Source organism: Gavialis gangeticus, unplaced genomic scaffold, assembly GCF_001723915.1.
Source record: "Gavialis gangeticus isolate Ggan-Ray unplaced genomic scaffold, GavGan_comp1, whole genome shotgun sequence".
Classification (NCBI taxonomy): domain Eukaryota; kingdom Metazoa; phylum Chordata; order Crocodylia; family Gavialidae; genus Gavialis; species Gavialis gangeticus.
The window spans coordinates 26,656,570-26,676,978 of record NW_017728994.1 but is presented as its reverse complement, the minus strand read 5'-3'; the positions used below and the strand labels follow the sequence as shown (position 1 = coordinate 26,676,978).

At 43.5% G+C, this 20,409-nt stretch overlaps 1 protein-coding gene across 1 annotated transcript in view; it reads right to left on the bottom strand.

The window, feature by feature from the left end:
* Positions 1-1,502: 1,502 nt before the first annotated feature.
* MYOZ1 (myozenin 1) overlaps positions 1,503-20,409 on the bottom strand; it is a 19,803-nt gene continuing 896 nt past the window's right edge. Inside the window, exons 2-6 of the mRNA XM_019502434.1 lie at positions 18,784-18,885; positions 15,948-16,129; positions 6,383-6,641; positions 3,543-3,717; positions 1,503-2,098 (exon numbers count right to left, since the gene is read on the bottom strand). Of these exons, the coding sequence (XP_019357979.1) occupies positions 1,867-2,098; positions 3,543-3,717; positions 6,383-6,641; positions 15,948-16,129; positions 18,784-18,859 (924 nt within the window). The 5' untranslated portion in view covers positions 18,860-18,885 and the 3' untranslated portion in view covers positions 1,503-1,866. The remainder of the gene's footprint in view (positions 2,099-3,542; positions 3,718-6,382; positions 6,642-15,947; positions 16,130-18,783; positions 18,886-20,409) is intronic.

Below are 20,409 nucleotides of genomic sequence, written 5' to 3'. Positions count from 1 at the left end.
AATTTAGGTGTGGTAAGTAAAACACAGACATTCACTAATCAGGAAGCAGCTCAGAAAGTAAATCTACAACTTACACACTTCATTTAATGCCTCCTACCTGAGTGGACTAGTACAACAACAATTAGTCAGAAGCATAGCAAGCAGAATTGGGATCCTGGACAAACCCTGTGGGAGAGCTGGTCAGGGGTTTGCATGTGTTCTGAGAGTATGGGGGGAGGCACACATTTCCAAAAGTGTTTGGGGGTGCAGCAGTCTTACGCGTGACAGGTACTCTTAAAAACAAATAGTCCCTGGTTGAGCTGCTGCCACCACATACTCTACCCACCCTGGCTGTTGTTCTTAAAGAGTAGCAGCAGCCAGGGACAGAGTACTTAAGAGTTCCTGGCATGGGTAAGTCATGGGGCTGCTGTTGCTGCCAAGACATGGACTCTGAGGTGATGGGGGCAGTTCTCCCCAGCTAGGCATTGGGGTGGGTGCCCCTCTTGCCCATTCCTAGTCATGATACTGCAATTAACAGTAAATCAATTAGATGTGCATTCACAGCATAATCTAGTTAAGAAGGCAGTGGATTGTGTTCTAATCCTGGTTCTACCACCTGCCTGCTATATAACCATGGTCAAGTCACTTCACTTCCTTGTGCCTCCCATCTGCCTATCTTGTTTGTGTGGTAAACTGGTTGAGTTACACTGTATTGTATTCTGGAGGAAGCAGAGAGTCTTAGGTTACAGTGAAAAGTTTTGCCTTGAATCTTCTATGAACAGCATTACAGCTGATGCTGGATTTCAGCCATAGTAAGCCCATCTTTTGCAGATAAAGTTCTGGAAAAAAAATTCTTCATTCCATCTTCCGAAAACAGGGTATATGCCTTATTCAGGAGAGAGACAGAGAGAGATCTCCCACATGACCATCTTCTGTAGACAGTTGCCTTAAAAACAGATGGGCCTTCTACCTGAGTACTCCTGAAAGTCAGTGGACTCCAACTCCACCTGACCGATGCAGGTGAATGAATAAGTCCCAAATCCCAGGGCTCTTCACAGAAAATGCCCTGTCTTCAGCTCTCAGACATTTAGCTTGCAGGACTGTCAGCAAGAGTACCTTAGTGGACCTTGGGTACAGTGGCAATATATAGCAATAATAAGGCAGTATTCTGAATAGACAAAATCAGCCTGTGGAGGGCCTCACCTCCTTGATCTGTATTCAAAAGCAAACACTGGGGTCTACAATAAGTCAATGTAATGTGCTCTCTGTTGTTGATTCATGCACATTCTGTGCTAGCTGTAGCTTTTGTATGATCTTCAAGATCAGCACCACTGGTGCAGTTAGCAGGTGCCAAGGTCATCTTTCTTATCCACTCTATTGGTGCTAGCAGTATCTGTTTGTATTTGTGGCCCTTAACTCATTCCTCAGGGGCAGCTGTTTTTATGTTGTTATAACTATTCCCAACATAGCTAGTGCAGCAGCTTTTTCCAAAATTGGAACAGAAAAAAGAAACTTTTGTTTTATTTAGGTGCTTTATTGATTATGAACAAGTGACAGAACAGGTTTAATATGGAGCAGGCAGGCAGCATTCAGTGTCTCTACACAAAGGCCATTTCCTAGAGTTGCCTTGTCTTGCCTGGGTAGGTAAAAAGCCATCACTCATGCTCGCTCACTCTTTTTCTCTTTTAGTCTTTTCCCTTTATCTGCTTCTGTTACAGATAAACATTACAGCAAAGATCAGTTTAGAACCTAGTGAAAACTTGTCTGGCCTAGGGGCAAAGTAGAGATTCCTGGGATTGGAGGTGTGTTTTTCATCTCCCCACAATTATGAGCTTGCAAGTCAGGAGGGTTGAGAGGAAGGAAGGAAGGACAGAAGGAGGCAGGGGTTTACAGCTCCTCTGTTTCACCTTCCAGTGGCACGTTGACCTCAATACTGTACTCATTCGGTTCTCCTGACCCCAACCAGGGCACGGGGGTCCTGTTGAAGGAGGGTCTGTTGTTGATATCTTGGCTGTAGACAATGACAGGCTCTGGCACCAAAGGGCCAGCATCAAACTCGGGCATCTGGAAGGTCATCAGCTTGGCTGCCTTCTCGTAGCCACCGTAAGGCATGGCAGTTCTAGGAGAATGGGACAAACAGTCAGCAAGCAGGCTGTGTTTAGAAAATAAGTAGTTACTGAAATTTAATTCTTACCAATGAATTGTTCAACTAGATCAGTGTTTCTCAGCCTGTGGGTCACAACCCAAAATTGGGTTACAAGAATATATGAAAGGGTTGCAAATAAACTTTAAAATGGATCAACAAACTTTAAAAATGGATTCTCCTTTTAAAAGGAGAAAACCATTGGAAACCATGACTTTTCCCTTGCAGGTTGTCAGAGTTCCAGTTTGCAAGGGGCTGTTTTGGGTTTCTTGGGGTCCCCCATGCATCCCCACCCCACACACCCACCGCCTGCTCCACGCACTGGGGGGCTGGGGGTGGGGGCCAATGGGTCAGGAGTGAGGGTCACTGGGTCAGGACTCACCAGACGTTTACAAATGAGTCCTGGTCCAAAAAAGGTTGAGAACCACTGGACTAGACCTCTGGAGTTCCCTTCTAAGCCCACTTTTCCGTGATTCTATGGAGACCCAGTAGTATGGGTAGATGTGTCAGAGTGATAACAGCAGATGTCACTTTCCAACAAAATTACCCAGAGAGCAACATTTAATCCAGCCACACACACATCCCTTCAAAATTCCACTACACCATCAAAATATGCTCTTTCTGTTTGTAGGTACTGGTCCATTGACACACAGCCAAGTCAGTACACAGTTATCAGTAGCTCCATAAACTTACAGAGTAGAGGCTTTGGTGCAGTAGTAATAGCATAGGAGTGGACCAGGTAAGTCCTGGGTTCTAAGCTATGCAGAGCCTCTCTCATTCTCTAGCCTAAGGCAAGACACCACATACTGTAGCAACACAGACATGGACTGTGATAAAATTTAGAAATGCACAGAAAGCTGCTGTTGCATCTCTAGAAATAGTTGTAATACTATTATTGGTCATGAAAGGATTCTTAAATGTAGGATTGTGGAGATTCTGTCTGTTAGCCTTGAAAAGAATCATCTTTACAGAGCTCTGCAAACGACGGCTGTAATAAGTGCTTAATTATAGACATAGACATGCTATTACAGCCAACTCAATCTTATAATATGTACTCTGGAGAAGGGGGCACTGAAATAAGAACAACATCTCCCAGAACATGGGCTTCTGCTATCTGATCTAAAAGCGTCTCTCTGCTAGATATATTTCAGTAAGACTGATCTCATCTTTGTAGGCCTCCAGCTATGCCCTCCACAAGAAGCTGGTACAAGCAACATAGCATAGAAAATTTGAATCATAGAAAATTAGGCTTGGAAGAGACCTCAGGAGGTCATCTAGTCCAACCTCTGTATGGCATCTAGTCCAACCCCCAATCTGTGACTAAGACTCATTTATACTGCTTCAGGTACAGTGGCCATATCCCAAAATATCCTAATGTTCATGCCGGGGTATCCTTCGCTAAACCACCAAGTGCCCTTACCTGTTAAAGGACTTGTAATGGGGGAAATCGGGTCTGGCACCATAAGACAACAAGTCAATGGTGAACTGACTTTTCTCCTGGGGGGTGATTCCTATGGCTCGTTCCCATGGGGATATGTAGGTTTTAAAGATAGAGACTTTCTTCCCATCTCCTGACTTTTCATCTGCTCTGCCATCTGCAAACAGGGAACAAAAGAGTACTTTGATTAAGTGGGATGTACATATGACAAATGGCTTTTCCATACCCTTGATATTGAAAGTAAAGTCACTGAGCTTTGTCCACTGAGCCTGCAAATCACAAATCAAGAGCTAGGATATGAGAGAGACTATGTCTTAAGAGAGGTTATCTCCTGGGAAACTTTTCCCATTTGCAGACATGCACCATTAGCCAGAACCTGAGAGTGACTGATATATGAGGCTTTTTTAAACCATGCACTGGGAAGTTAACTTTGAATTGAATTCAGCCCTATGGCATGGTATTGTATCAACAGCAGTGATCTTCCAGGACATGGAAGATGGACTCCAGTCCCATCTTGAGCTCTGCAGGACAGCAACAGAACCTTATATGGGGTAGAGAATACTGCCAGCCATCCAATCTACTGAGTACCTCTGACTTTGCTTCCTAGTTTTGTTATTATAGTTAATTAGAAATGGATTACACACACCAGTTTGGAAGAGGGTGGATTTGATATGACAGGGTAGCTTGTGAAAGCTGTCTGATTACAGAAATGCTCTTAATTAGTTTCTTGAATTGTCAGAAGAATCATATTTTTGCATTTTGCATGATATCCCTTTCCATTAGCAGAAAAAGATAAAGGGCTAAGTCCAGGCCCCAATAAAGCAAATGGAAGTTTTACCTTTGCCTCCAAGGTATAAATGTTCCACCTTGGGATGGCCGCTGCATCACAAGGTCTGCACCTTTAAGAAGCCAACTCAGCTTTTTTCTGGTTAAGTTTAGGTGAAGAGAAATGTATAGTAAACAGTAGAAAAGTCACCGAGTTGGCTTGCCTCAACCACAGCCTATGCAAGTCCTTTCAAAACTCCTCTTTCTGGGCAGGCAGAAAGTGTTGAACTCTTCAGTGTGCCACCTGGGTGTTGAGGTTGAACAAGTTCCTTCTTCCCTCAGAAAGGAACAACCATCCCTCAGCCCATCCATTCTCGTAGGAGGGAAAGTAGTCAGGACATCTAGCTCTATTCCTGGTTTGCCTATTAAATAACCAGGGTGACCACAGGTAAGTGACTTTGCCTCTGCATGCTTCCATTTTATCTGCTAAGTGACTTTACCTACCCAGCAGGGTTTTGGTTATGTATTATTTGTAGAGCTGTTAAGTTCTTTAGATGACATGAACCTAAGAAGTACAAATAATTTGTTTTTCTAGTAGTGTTCTCTGTGGATCAGATCAAAATTAAATAATGGATTGATGAAGTTACTCGTGTGACTGCCAGAGCAACCATTGCACCTTACACAGAAAACATCAGTGCTTATAATCTGCATAGCACAGCTTTTATCTGTAAACCTTTTCTTTTGTCTATAGATCTTCTTTCCTTGGCTCATTTGTTTTCTATCTTATCAAGAGCCAGCTTTGCCAATCCATTTTGTTCCCTAGGCCTCCCTGATTTGAGGGAATTACAAGCATAAAGAGGACTTCCCTCTTTCATTTTAAAACAGAAGTTAATTTCTAGCCCTTTTCCTTGTGAAGAGGCTAGAAAAATATCAGTTTTTAGAAGTAAATTGATCCCTAAGGATAAAAGAAACAAAATTGGGACCTGCTTCTGCAGCCAAAGCTACGGTGAGGATTTGAAACCTCTTCCCTCTCCCTAGTCTGCAGCTACGTGACAGTGACAGACTGGAATCATGCAAGTTTGGAGAAGAAGGCATCTACACAAATCCTTTTTTCACAGAGCAATGTAGAACTGCCAAAGCTGAACCTAATCTAAAATCAAATTTAGATTCTTCCTTATTACAGACTGAGACTTTAAAGACTTATTAAAGCTGTTAAATGGAGTTGGATGCCTAATTCAGTATAGTTCCTATAGTACTCTACCTCTATTGGGCATCAAAATCCCTTAGGATCACTCTAAATGGCAACTTTCCCTTGCTGGACTCTAAATTATAATTCAGTATCACCTCCTTAAAGGGTTTGTGACAAAGAGAGAATGTTAAGGTTTTGTCTCCAGAAGCTTCTGGCCAAACTAAATAGAGGATCAAATTAACTAAAGACTGAATTCAGTGTAAAGTACTGTTCATCACATAGTCAGTGAAAATACTGAACAAATGTCAGTAGCCACAACAGAATAGTTATTACTGATGGGTAACTCTCAGAAAATGTTGATGGTTAAGCTTGATGGTGGTTTTGCTTATATTTTGTTGGTTAAGCCTATATCAAACTTCTGTGGATTTAGTTATGTTTCTTTGATCTGAGAACCAGGGTCATTTATATGATATATACAGAGTATCATGTTGAATTGAACCAATGGACCAGCCAGTCCAGCATCCTGCCTCCAGCAGCAATCAACATGGGACGTTTCAGAAGAAACTGTAAAACCACACAGTAGACAATATGTGATACTTGCCCATATCAACTTTAGAAAATCATGAGCTTTTTGACAACTTCCTTGGTTCTGAATTAATTCATTATTACCATGTCTTGTGAAAGTAAGCAGTAGAGACTGATGTGAGCAAAATCATCAAACAAAAGTCAATCCTACTTTTGCAAGCTTTGAAAAGATTTAGGTTACGTTTTTCTTTAGCTGATTCCATTACCAATCCCTAAAAAATCTAACAGTCTAAGTTCCAACAGGCTTTCCTACTCATTATTCTTCATGCACAGAGTTACTTACCTTTTCCAGCACTGTCACCTCCTCCACCATCCACTCCTGCTCCAGTGCCTGCTGGCCCTCCAGCGTGACTGGGTCCAGTGCCCCCAGCACCACCTTTGCTTCCAGGTTTAGGAGGAGGGGCAGGGGGATAGTGCAGCTTATTAGATCCATACTGCCCTGCAGTTACTCCTCCCACCATCCGTCCACTGGCGTGTGAGTAGCCATGAGCTTCTCCTCCATAATGTCCTCCGACGGAGGGGATGAACCGCTGAAAACGATCCTGGAGAAAGAGCAAAAAGGGCAGAAATTATTCTTACTGAACATGTTCCATTTCTGGGCCTGCTGTGTGGGGCTCAAAGTGTGTGCAAAAAGTTCATAGCACCTACCGGACCCAAGTTTAAACCACAAAAACTGGTGCTAGAATTTAGTATTTGTCATTCTGTATATAGGAATAGGTAAGGATTAGTAGGATCTGCTGAAGGTCATTTTATGAGGTCTATAAACAGGCCTATTTTAGAGGTTGAAGAAGGAACAGGCAGGGAGAACAGCAGGGCAAGGCTGTGGTATTTTTTCTGAGTGGTAAAAGTGTCCAGAACTAGGAAACCAGTGTTTAGAGCAGGTGCCCTAATAGAAAGAGGGAAGAGCAAGCTTGGGGGAGCATAAGCAGGTACAATTCACAACTGAGGTACACTGGCTGAGCAACTGGTGGTAGTCAGTGCTGGCAAAGCAAGGAGGCAGTCTTTTGGGTCAGGACTGAGAGAGAAGGGCAAGGAATGCTAACAAACAAAACAGGAGTAAAAAGTTCAGAGTCAGGATCTAATGAAATAAGTGAGAACCAGCATCCTTGCAACATGCAAGCGAAACGTTCTCCTCTTAGTTTCAGTCCTTCAGCTTTGCCTACCAGGTTCCTTATGCAGTTTGAGAAAACGTAGAGGGAGGCTGGTTTGTAAGAATCCCTGAGGCTTTACTGAGACCCAAAACCTGCACAAGCGGAGAGTAAGGGAATGGGAAACTTTTATTATAAGCTTAATAGACTTTAGGAAACCAATTCTAGTCAGCAGTCAGGGAAGGGAGAAACCTCCATCCATCAGAAAGACAAAGCAGGTCTCACTGGCCAAGCATCCTGTCATCCCAACAAAGGACTTGGTCTAGGGAGTGTGGTCATACATGTACAGGGTTTATTATTCTTGATATTGACCTGATCCTTCTAAGCACCTTAATTCCACTGACTTTGATTGGGATAGGAGGACTCAAAGCCCACTGTAAATGGGATGTCTGCGGTTCTAGAGTAGCGCCCTGCTTCCCTACAGAGTGATTTAAGCAAATACCCATGCTGTATGTCATGTATGAGATGTGTCTTGTGTATTAAGTGAATGTAAGATCAGAACTTGATTCATGTAAGTGCTAAAACAATGTGGTCCTCATATAGTAAGTGTATCCTCATAGACATATGAAATATAAAATATGCATTATATTATCCATGTAAATGTTTCACATACGTTCTTTTAATTTGGGTGTGAAGATAGGTTATAGGCATGTGAAGCAGTAATGGAAGAAGCCACCAAGCTGAATGCAACTTTGTTCCATTCTGCCTGTATAGGTTCCACAGATGCAGCCAACTGGAAATCTGAATATGAACTCCACAGCCCTCTAAAGGGTTAAGGATTTTGCATATCTCTTACACCTAGCACAGTTTAGCAAAGACAGTCTTTCCAGGCTGTAAACCAGCTTCCAAGGCCAGCTGCTCGGTTTGCTAAAAATAGCAAGAAGAAGTGAAAACCCCACAAGGCTCTGTACAGAATGATATAACTCTGTCTTCAGTAACAGCGTCCAGGGCTTCGCAATAAATCATGCAAGCTGCAGCTCAGGCACTGAGCCATCTGTGAGCTAAACTGACAGAGTTGGTGCCTCTGGGGGACTTTAGGGAATGTCTCCTGTCCCTGCCTGATTGACATTCCCATTTTAGGAACAAGGAAGATAAAGTTCCCCTGAATGTCAGGAAACACTGGGGATGGAGAGAATTGTGATCATGAAGGTTTCCTCTCTCATGCCTTAAGCTGTATATAGAAGCTGGCAAGTCTGTGTAGCTATGCCTGGGGAGTTGCTGAATGCTATAAAGGTAGAACAAGTAGGTATTGAGGGAAAGTAGGAGGATGGTCTTCTTAATGGGGTAACACATGGTACTGCATGCATTTACAACTTACGAACTCCATAAGGCAGCAATTTCACCTGTCTGGCCTCTAAATCCAACTACTGTATGTACCATTCCGTAGAACCACACTGTCATTTCCCCCTCATATTATGAATGCTAGTTTTTTCCTTACAGCTCTTTCACAGAAAAGTACCTGAAACATCAGCAGGATGGTGAGCTGTAGTACCAAAATACAAAATGTGTCCTAGCATAGCGGTACTGGGTATAGATGTTGATGGACATTGTTTTCTTGTCTTTGTATTACTTGTGATAGTATTGTTAAATGAGAGAGAAGCCTCTGTGAAGTATAGGTGGGCTTCCTATTTCCTTTCCAATAAAAGTGTAAGGGACTCCAACAAATGGGGGGGGGAATATATATATATAGGCACAGGATTACTTTGCTGAAACATTTTCGTTTCTACATGCAGAACAAGTCTCATCTCTCAGTAAGTCATTACTCCCTCCTTGTGCGGAAAGGTAGCTCCAGCCTTAAGTTTGAGGCTACAATACGCAGGAGCCTAAGGAAGAAGAGTCCCAAGCCAGAACCAAAACTGGGAGGGAAGGGCTTCGATTTGAACAGGAACGTTGACCATAGGTGGACGATAGGGTGGCTCAGTCCCCTTACAGGAAGTCTAGGCCAAAAGCCAAGGAGCAAACCAAGAATGAAGACTGGATTCCCCTCTCAGCCTTGGGTGGGAGTACTACTGGAAAACTTGCTCAGCCCCTGCCTGCTCTGCACTGCCCTGTGGGATAGAGGTCTCTGTTCTCCAGGCCTGTCTACCCAACAGCCCTAAATTTAATGAAAAATATTCTAAGAGAACAGCTGTTGGCTTAGGCAGATGCACACAGTCCTCAAGACTGGTTGAACAGATCGAATTTATGCATCTTTGAAAAGGCTTTCCCTGGCTAAGGGCCTGACCTGTCAGGGGGCTGAGTGCCTATGCAGGAAGGGTTCCTAATCCTCCAGCGCTGCCATATGTGCCTCAGGAGAAATGAGTGGTGAAAAATGATCCTCTCATGGAACTAGGAGTTTGAAACATCTCAAGGGCCTGATGTCATTGAGGGTGGTGCCTGCGAGGGGACACCATGTGCTCCCTGTTGGCTTCTTGCTGTTCCCTATAGGGAATGATTGAGGAGACCAAATGTGTTTCTATTTCCACTCCCTGATGAAGAGCTTCCCAAATGCTCAATGTCTGAAGTTACTGTCACTCCCTCCACTTTGCAACAGCCATCCAAGTACACCTTTATTTTGGGCCAGTGAGATTTAAAGTTTGGCTTATCAAACATATGGTGAGAGCACATGAAAAGTACACAGGTCTTTCTGCAAGAAAGGGTGCTCTGGAATCCTCCCCTGGAAGCTGCACTCCCTTAAAGCAGTGCTGTGTTTGTATAAAGAAAGAAGGGCGTAAGACTGATCACAGATATTCAGACATTTCAGGACGTTTTATTCCAGTAACACTTTACCCTCCCTTGGGAAGCACGTTGGTCTAATGTTAAGGCAGCACTGGACTCCTGGTTCCTATGCCTTGGCTCTGCCAAAAACTTACTATTGGGTCTTGAGCAAGTCACGCTGCCTCTTATTACCTCTATTTCCTTTTTTATGTGATTTATCCAATTTAGAAAATCACTTTAAGGTACTTGGGTGAAAACAGCTGTAGAAGCATGAAACAGAATTATACAAATCACACGTGTATATTTTGTGTCAGCCCACTACCATTTTCTTGGATGAGAGAACTGAGTCCCTGTGTCCATTCCTGAAATCTCACACTGCTTCACTAGTGGATCCCAAAATTGCTGAGTTAAGACTGGTTTCCTCTGCAGACACACACTTTCCCCTTGACTGCTGTGCCCACCACTCCTGGATCAAAAGGAGAATGAATCTCTATTCATAGTCTCTTGGGGTCAAAAAGACTTCTAACAGTGCTCCACCACAGCAGAACCTACTTCGGCTGTGGGGCAGTTGGCAGTAGCATTAACCCCCTAGGTGCTGGCAGAGGTTACTTCTGCTGCCACTCACCCTGTAGCCGCAGAATAGTGTCTCCAAGGATCTCAACCCAGAAACTTGGCAACAGGGCCAGCATCCAGGAGTTAGTGTCACTGCTGCATAACTGTGTCCCAGTAGGGATCCCAAATGGGGTATTTAGCAGTGGGGCAAATGGCAGCATAGTGATCCCCTCCAGGTGCTGACCCTGCTGACACAGCAGTTCTGGCAGCTGCAGGGGTGAATGCTGTCCACTCCGCCCTCTGGGAAGCCTAATGGGTTGGATGGCCCATCTCCATTGACCAGATCCAGCCTGCAAGCCATGCTTGACACCCCTCTTTTAGACATAGGGATTTTCCCAGAGCAGAATGCTTAATGTTATCTCCCTCCTTCTCACTATAGATATATTAAGAAACCAATAGAGCCATAAAGGTGTCATAAAAAGTCAAAGGTCCAAGCTGAGCAGCCCTGTAGGGTTAGTGTGGTGAAAGTGTGGCGAATTCTATAACCAACACCACACAAAAGAGTGACAGGGATAGTTAGGAAAGAGAGGTAACACAAAAAAGCATGTGCAGTTCCCCAGCCTGGCTGACCAGGTACCAGCCTTCAGCACAAGGGTAGAGCAGGGTTCAAGCTCATGCCTCAAACTGTAGCAAGACACTTTAATAGCTCCACTACCAGATCCCTGCCATCAAGGTGTATGGAGGCCTTTACATCTAGATCCAAAAACAAAGCAAGTTAAAGAGCTGAAGGGAAAACAGCAGAACAAAGTAGTCTCTCCCTCTCAGCTGTTACCTACATGCCTAGAAACAGGTTGCATTTTATCAACAGAAAAAGATCACTTAACAGGTTGAGTGGAAGGAAAAAAACCCAGCACCATTTCTTTTTCTGTAGCGCTTTCTAGCTAAGGGTAGGAAAGATGGTCCAATGACTTAAGAGCAAACTGAAATCTATGAGATCTAGAACTTCAGTTACTCACTAATAAGTCTGCCCTGCACCTCAGGTCCTCTGTAAATTGGGAATAGCACTTCCCTGCCTCCCTGGGCTGCAGCATATACATAGGGAGGCAGTATCACAAAGTACTTAGCGCAGTGACATATTAAGCCTCTCAGTGCTGTGCTTATGAGGTACGCATCATCTGCATTGCGCACATGGCAAAGCTGAAGTTCAGAGAGAGACCAAATTCACACAGTGAGTCAGTAGCAAAACTAGGAATAGAGACAAGATGTTTCACTCCCATTATCTGCCCTAACCTTTCCTGGGGAGCCTGTGTCTCTCTCATATGTAATGTGAACAGGACATCAGACTAACCATTCCATCCTGTGGCTATTTCAGGAACAGCACATCCTGCATTTGTGCACGGCTTGAGCTAGATGCTTCCTGAGGTCTCTTCCAACCCTATACTTCTGTGAAGATAACAGACTAAAACTCTTCTTGGATGGTCTCCTGCAAGCAAATCATCTTGACTGGTTTTCTAAAGACAAGGCTTTCAGCTGAGTGGGACCAGCACTTGGTGCTTTCTTTTCCTACCAAATGTACACTCCAGCATGGGGACATCTGATATTTATATGCACACAGTACCCAAAACCTAAATGAAAACCTTTGCCAATCCAGGGAGAGTGGTGCAATTATCCGGTGATTGTTTAGAAAGAGCAGGAGGGATCAGGGAATCACAGAATGCTAAGATTTCCTACCTTGTGTGGAAAGTTATGGCTCCAGCACTAGCTGCTCCAGGCACCCTTATACGGCACGTGTTTATTTTTAAAAACCTTTCCTTTTGTCCCATTTCTTACATCAAGTTACCAACCTGGTAAAGCTTCTGTTCAAGGAATAAGGAGATCCCCTTATGGTGTCCCAACCTACCCCTTCCTTTTTCTAAGTATGATTTGGGAATTTCCTGGAAGGAAGGCTGGTGGATTTCTGAGGCTAAGTGCAAAGGAAATGTTGTTCAGGATGTGGAACACTGCACTTTGGCACAGGGTCTCCTTCATGAACAGGCACACAGGACAAGAAAATGAATGGCAGTAGGAGAGTAGTTTAAGGCAGCAGTAAAAACACTTCGCTCCTTCGCTGCAAACCTCAGCTCCTTTTCATTCCCCTCTATGACTGCCTTCCTTTTATGTCCTTCCCCAGGCTAGAAATGGAGAAAGGGAGAGATGAAAAGATAGAATCATAGAAAAATTAGAGCCCAAAAAGCCTTGATCAAATTAATTTGGTGACAGCTGCTGCATTGCAAACTTGGGAAAAGGTCAATCAGAGCACGGGTGGTAGTAGCATAAACTGTCTGCACACAACCCCCCCATGCCTGCTCCAATGAAACATCTGCATGAAAGAAAATAGTTCAGTCCTTGTTTCCCATTCAGCTTTCAGTCCCTCTGATTAAGCTGCCAAAAAGGGTGCTAATTAGTGACAGCTGTGGTGATGGATTTTGTAATGAAGACGCATCTATTAAAATAATGGAGAGAGCCCAACAGACTTGATTCACATTAAGCAACCATTGGATGATAACAGTTACGTTTCTGATCCTATTAATCTAGTCCTGACTGGGGCTGGTAAAATAGCTTTGAACCCTGCCTGTAAAAGACAGCAGACAGTGATTATCTGTACTTGTCTGGAAAAAGGTGGGTCTGAAATGGAGTCGCAGTGGATTTTTAAATAGAAAACAGCTCCAATTTGAGGCACTTTCATTGTTCCATTGTAGTGAGGCCAAGCAGGACATTTCAGAGTTTCTGGGATCTTCTTTAACCCCAAATACCTTTCCCCACAGAAGCATTTCCAGCATTGTTTCAATAGTATCCCCACCAAGAAAGACACTACACACAGGCAAATGGGTTTCTTGGCTAAATTCCTCTCTCACCATGGGAGAGTACAGATTTGTTTTCATACAGTGAGCAGAATCCTATACAAAAAAAGAGCGTGCAGTACTGAATGCATAAAATATAGTGCAAAGTCCTCCCATCTTTGGGATACAGTCACTCTCACCAAGCGGTCCCTGGTTCAGAGGCACACATTGCCAAAAATATTTTCTACTTTTGGGTGCCTCAGGTTTCTGGGTGCCCCACTTGAGATGCCTTCTGTGTCACATTTCATTACCCTTGCTTTTTTCAAGTTGGGTACCCAGAAATAGACACACTCATATTTTGGAAATTGGGTTTCAGCCATTCATTCCCCCAGCTCAGTTCTCCTATGAGACCTGCATGGGAATTTTGAAATCTAATATGAGGCATCATTGTTTCTGTCACACCTTGTGAGCCTCATGTTTATTTGGGTTCTCTGAGCCTTTCTCATTTCTCTTATCCCTGTTGCAAACTTCAGTGTATCAACTGGCCAGTTGGGGAAAGAGTTCTGAAGCAGTAGTATCTTGCTTAAAGCTATTGGGTCAGCTATTTCTTTTTCACTAAGCATCTTCCAGGGGCTGCTAAATATTTGTACCAATGCTGAGCACTTTTCTGGCACTGGCCATCCAAGAAGTTCAAAGCACAGAGATTAATAGCACAGCACATCTGGGCAGTAGAACACTGTATGGATGGACAGCCTGAGACAAACTGGCCAAATGCTACCCAGCATTGAGCCTCACCCTAGCTTGTGGAACCCCATATAGCACAGCAGGACCATCCCCAACTAGATCATTCCAGCCAAAGCTTTGTCTACTCAGGTCTTGAAAACCTCCAAGGATGGAGATTCCACCACCTCTCTGAGTAATATGTTCCATTATTTTACTACCCTCCTAGTGAGGAAATTATTCCTAATATCTAACCTAAACTTCCTTCGCTGCAACTTAAAACTGTTTCTCCTCGTTCTGTCATCTGCCATCACTGAGAAAAATTTAGCTCCATCCTCTTTGAACCCATCTTCAGGAGCAAAGGGGGTGGAAGCAGGAGTTGATGGATCCTGATTTCCACCTCCTTTGCTCCTGATGTCAGGAGCACACACAAAGCTACCCTATTCAATATTCCTGCTTATTGTTTGTTTAATAGACTTTTTCTCCTTCAGTTTAATTTTCTCCAAATCCTTCTCCCCAAATTGCTCTTGATAAGGTGAAAAATCCTTTTATTTTCTACTTTAGTGTCAGAAACTAGGGGAGCAAGCAAGCCAAGTTGCCCCAGGTGGCCCTGGTTACCTGAGTGAGCCTGGCTTCCAGCAGCCTAATAATTTCCAGCTGGCCCCAGGTGCCTATATGGGTATGACTTGCTGATTTTTTTTTTAAAATCAGCAGCAGAAGTTCTTTCAGTAACTGATAGGTTACTCAGTAGGATATAAATCTTTTTGCCTAGGTTTTGGCTGTTGTTTCTGGGTTCTGTTGGCTGATTTCTTGCTCCAGACTCAAGCCTGGATGTGTTTTGATCTGAAATGACTTGATGGATCCTGATTTCCACTTCCTTTGCTCCTGACTCTAATTTAGATCTGTTTTCTGACAGTCTGCTCTTAGTTTGTGGCTTAGCTTAGTGGTTTCTTGCACTTTAGTCCAGTACAAGTGGATTGCTCTGGACCCTCCATTTTGATTTAGTGTTTTGTGGGGGCAGTTTTGTTACCTCCCTAAGTTAAGGCTCTTTGGATTGGAGAACAAGTGGGCTGATGAGAAGAAACTGAAGCTTTAAGGAACAGGCAGGGGAAGGAGATATTGAGTCAGCGCTTGCAATTTTGTTTTTCTGCTGCTTCAGTAACTCAAACTCCTGAAATGGGGGAAGGGTGGTAGAAATCTTTGCTCAAAAAGAGAAAAGACTAGCCTCAATTTTTAAGCTTAAATAACAAGCTTAGTTTGGGGTAGGAGAAACTGGATGTGCCTGACTTCCTGCACTGTTATGGATGGGAAAAAAACAATAGTGAAAATAAAGTAGGATGTTAGGCTTACTGCTCTACCCAAGCGTTCCCAGTAAACAACACAGAATAACTACAGTGTTGGCAGCTAGAGGCCTCTACCTGAATTCTACTTCATGAATATTCTCTCAAAAGTGAATTGAAGCCTAAGACAAAGAAGAATGAAAAATACCATGGCCTACAGTGAAAATGGAACAGAACCCAGGGGTCTGAATTCAGGTCTGAATTAAGCACTTATCCCTGGTGGGAGAAGGGAAATGCAATGATTAAAATAATCAACAATCATGTACTTATTGGTAAACAGCCCTGGCAATCTATAGAATTTATCATTCTCCCCATTTGAGTTTTATTGACATTGCTTCATTAATGGGTCCCCAGTGTGCCCTGAAGGAAACTAAAGCTGAGACACAAAGGAGTGTCACTCTTTGAGCTTGTTTGCAATCATGGCCTTCCCCCACACTTCGCACCAGTAGACTCCACACCATAAGGAATCTTCCCCTTCCCCTTCCCCTTCCCCAGGCAAAGGCAGAGCAATTCAACCTTCCCACTTATTCCCATATGTAATGAACCTGCTGTGGTTGCACTCTCTGACCTACCACTGAACTGTCAGTGAAGACATCAGGGTTATTCTCATATATGAATTTCTCCACCCTCAGCTGGCGTAGTTTGAACATCTTAGATCCTTTGTTGGTGAGAAGAGAAAGTTCTTCTAGCATCACATCCCTGGGGATGCTGATCTTCTTCCCCAGGTTCAGCTTGGACCCTTCTTGTGGCATGGCTAGAAAACATACCAGAAGATGCACCTTAGCATGCTCTCTGTTCTCTTATTCCCCAGCACCCATGCACAAGCCAAGCATTGTTTACATTAGAAAGGTTCCAGTAATGGAAAAGGCCTACATAGATTTCCTCCTGCTGATGGTTTTCTGGACATCTATCAAAGCAAGTTACCCTAACTCCCATTCAAAATACATCTGGATGCGTGTATGGTAAAGCATTACTACTGTAGACACATCCCATTTTTCAGTTACCTGAATTGTCCACTGCTCTGAGGTCTGTTCACCTGAAAGTCATTTACATTTTTGGACAATGATGGCAAGCAAGAAGCAAAGATAAAACTGGGACACCACTGGAATAAGCCCTAAGAAGCAGCCATGCAAATGGCTGAGATTTAATTCATGAACATGCCTGAAAAATAACTCCTTGTAGTTAATTATAGAGTTCATTTTTGTTTTAAAATGATCTCTGCTGTATTTAGCAGTTGGTCATGATGCCATTAGGACTTTCCTGATTGGCAGCTCTTATCTAGTCACAGATCTGCTGAGTCCCCTGGAGAAACGAAAGGGGCAGTTTCCCTTCATTCACTCCATGCTAGGCTGCCTTTCATTCCGTGCTAGGTCCTGCACTACAGCCTAGCTAAAACTGAGGCTAGGGCCCTCCCTTAACCAGTTCTTCATGTTCCATTAGCCTCTAGTCTCTTGTATTGCAATCCCATTAGCCCTTTCCAGGGATAGCCTGAGCAGAAGAAATGTAGGGTTTAAACATAAATACAAGCATTTTAGACCTTCTTCATCTACCCTAAGCAAGAGAGAGTCCTCTTTTTAAACACTGTTGGTTACTTTTAACTCTTACTGACTCAGCCATAAACTTAGATTGAAGGCCTGATTTTCTGTTCCATTCATTTCAGTGGAGTTACAGCAGCATATAATAATAGTGACAGATCAGGTGGCTATACCACAGACAGGTGACTGTTCTCCCGCCCCTAAAAGTCATTGGCAAGGATGGCATGCTGAACCCTGCATCCTTTGGACAAATTCTGACACATGAGCAAAATTCCTGAAGAATTTTTTCCTCAACAAGTTAGCTCCATACAGCACCATTCCCAAACCAAGGAGACAGAACCTCTCTTCTGAACTTAGGATGCATTTGGTTACACAGCTAGTTAGAAGGAGCAGTGTTATATATACAGGGCCATATTTGCTTGTTGATGCGAGTACAGAGCTTTAGGGATGAACCTGAAAGGCTATATAAGAGTGCTTCTAGCCCCATTCTCTCTAGTAGAGCAGATTCCAGAGATCCTGTTTGAGAGCTGAGGAAGGAATAATGACCTGTTACTTGCTTCTTTGCAATTCTCTGGAAACCTTGTATAAAAAGGGTGCGCCTCTGCTACTTCCATGTTATCCACTCCAATGTGCACAGACAGTGCTGGAGGAAAAGTACTGCCAGTCCTGCAGGACACACAGGCTTGCATTCCTCCTCATTTATCCCAGGTGAAGAACTTGGCCCTATGACTAGTGAGTGCCAGAATCAAGGAGCTTCTACTCTACAGAAGAAAAACAAATGAGGGCCACAGATAGTGACAGAGGGATCTGTACAGCTGCATAGCTCATTAAAGGGACAAGTACACAGGCATGGCTAAACAGCTACATTATGCTCTCATTTACCATGATTTAAATCTGGTACAACTCCACTGTGGTAACCGCATAGTAGCCAATGATTCATCTTAGAGTTTGGCCCAGAGGGATTACTCAACCCCTGTGGAGGGAAGACTAATAAAGTATGGTACAGTTATATGCTGGCATCTAACAAATCATCTAGGAGGGCCTACCTACTGGCCTGGGCACTGCATATCATGTTCACCTATTAGACTCCAAGGAAAGACAGGAACACTGGAGTACAGATGCTCCCCCTGATTTCTCTGAACATATTTCATGCTTCCAGGACTCTTTCCAGCCCATATGTCATGCTTCCTTAACCTTTCCCATCCCATTCATCATCCAGCAGTCTCCTCTGAAGGGCTAATTCAGACCTGCACAGCACCAAATAGAAGTCAGCAGTAAGTGGAAAACAGGATACTACCTGCAACAGCATAGGTGCCAACTTTGTTTTTTGCCAGTGGGTGCTTACAGATGTAAGAAAACCAAACAAAACAAAACAGCACTTTACTTTTAACTCAGTGTGTTCCTGTGCCAAGCCCTACACATGCCCAGAAGAGGCAGTGCATTACTTCTACCCAGCTCTGCAGTATCTGTAAACATCAGGTGCTTTAGTGGGGCTTTTTTTCTAATAGCTGATTAAAAATGCCAAAAAGTTCTGCTGAAGTGCCTGATCTCTACAGACTCTGCAGAGCTCAGTTGAAGTAACCTACTGCTTCTTCCAGTAAAGCTTAGTTTGTTTGTTTTTTTAACATCTGCAAGCATGGCTCAGTGGGTGCTGACCACCTGCTAATTTTTTTTGGTGGGTGCTTAAGTCCCAGAGCAGCCAGAGTTGGTGGTGTTTGTGCAATGGGCATTGTTAGGAATGTGACCATTCTGTTACCTCCCACATGTCACCTTCCTAGATACAGGGGTGAGCAAATACTCTACCTTGGAGTTGTAATTTTATGTCTCACTGAAACCTACCAGCAGGAATTTCTGGGAGATGTGTGCATCTTACCTTCTTCACTTAGTTTCCCAATGAGTTTAGTGGACTTTTTCCTCTTGATGGGAGCAGGAGTTCCTGCCAGGGGCATTACAACAAACGAATCTCTCTTTCAGTCTAAGGAGACAAGGAAATAAGAGAATGAGACACTGGAAAACTAGAGCAACACAATGGAACCAAGTTTTCTGCCTCTGCTTTGCGATGAAGCACACAGCCCTTGTTTCATATCCAAATTCTTCTCCTTACCTGTGGAGTAAAGTGCTAAAAAAAAAAAATCATCTTCCATGTCAAGCTGTAATGATGTCTGCTTAGTGGTTGCTTAATATCAAGACACAGTATGCCAACATATGGCAAAGTAAACACCTGTTATAACATAATCTTGCCTCACCAAGGCACCACACTGTAACATCAGTGTTAAAGCACTGTGCTATACCATGCCTGTCATTGTTTTAGCAATGCATGACAAAAAGTCATATTGCAACATCAAGCCATGGCAACATCAAATTGCTACAACGCTATGTAAATATCATTAGGTGGCAGGAGATCATCTGCTTGTAATGATGCTGGGGTATCTGCCCAGGAGATATTTCAAACATTTGAATAACATGGAAGCTTAGATGGTGGAACATAAGATAGTCCTAATAAACTTGGAACTGTCCCTCAAAAACTGAGCCAATGACAAGCTGCAGAGATCTTTCTTTCCATAATGGACCTGGTCTTTTACCACTGTAGGTGATCCATTCCAAGAGAGCTAAACAAAGGAAACAAGTGGCAAGCAGACTAGACGAAAAAGCCCCCATACTTTGAAGTCACCTACACTTGTGTCTTACTTATTCAGCTTATCACAGACCCTTCAGGGTTGGGAAACTTGATTTCACACATCATCTTGTCTTTGTCTCCCGTAGGGGGAGCGGTTTGAACTACAAGGCTGAGAGAGCAGAAAAGAAAGCCCTGCAAATCCATTTCAGACCTTCCTCCACCCTCAGTCCTGCATGGTGGTGAAGGAGACACAAACAACTTCTATGGGTCAGATCCTAGGCTGATATTATAAACTGGCACAGCTCCAGGGACTTCAGCTTCAAATTGCAAAAGTCAGCTGGCTGGAAAGCCTAATTATGTCATTTGTCCCCTTTGCCATTTTGCATTGGGATTCAGAACTGCATGCTTTAAATTGAGAGCAATGTTAATCACAAAAACAAAGAAACAAGTGCTCTAAGAATTTAGGTAATGTCTGTGGCACATTTTGCCATGCAGATATTTCTCGGGACTTCTCAAAAGCATGTTCCAAAAGCAAAAGAGAGAGAGAGAGATAGCCAGACAGCTGATTGACTCCTGTGCTAATAGCAGCTCATCCAGACCCAACCAGTTCTGTTTGCTCTTGGCAAGTATGGTATTCTCCTGGGTTAGGCTTTCTTCCTGATTTCCAAGGTTTATTTTCTATTGATAACATCGCCATGAAGTTCACATCATAAAAGTGCCAACCATAGTATATTCCCAAATCAAGTGTCAGCAGGTGCAGTGTAAAGCATGCACTATGCATTCTCCTGTGAGCAGCCAGACATCTGTTTAGCTATATAAAAAGGGGAGGGTGCCGCTTGACAGGACAGGCATGATGCTGCCAGGATCATGGGGGGGGGGGGG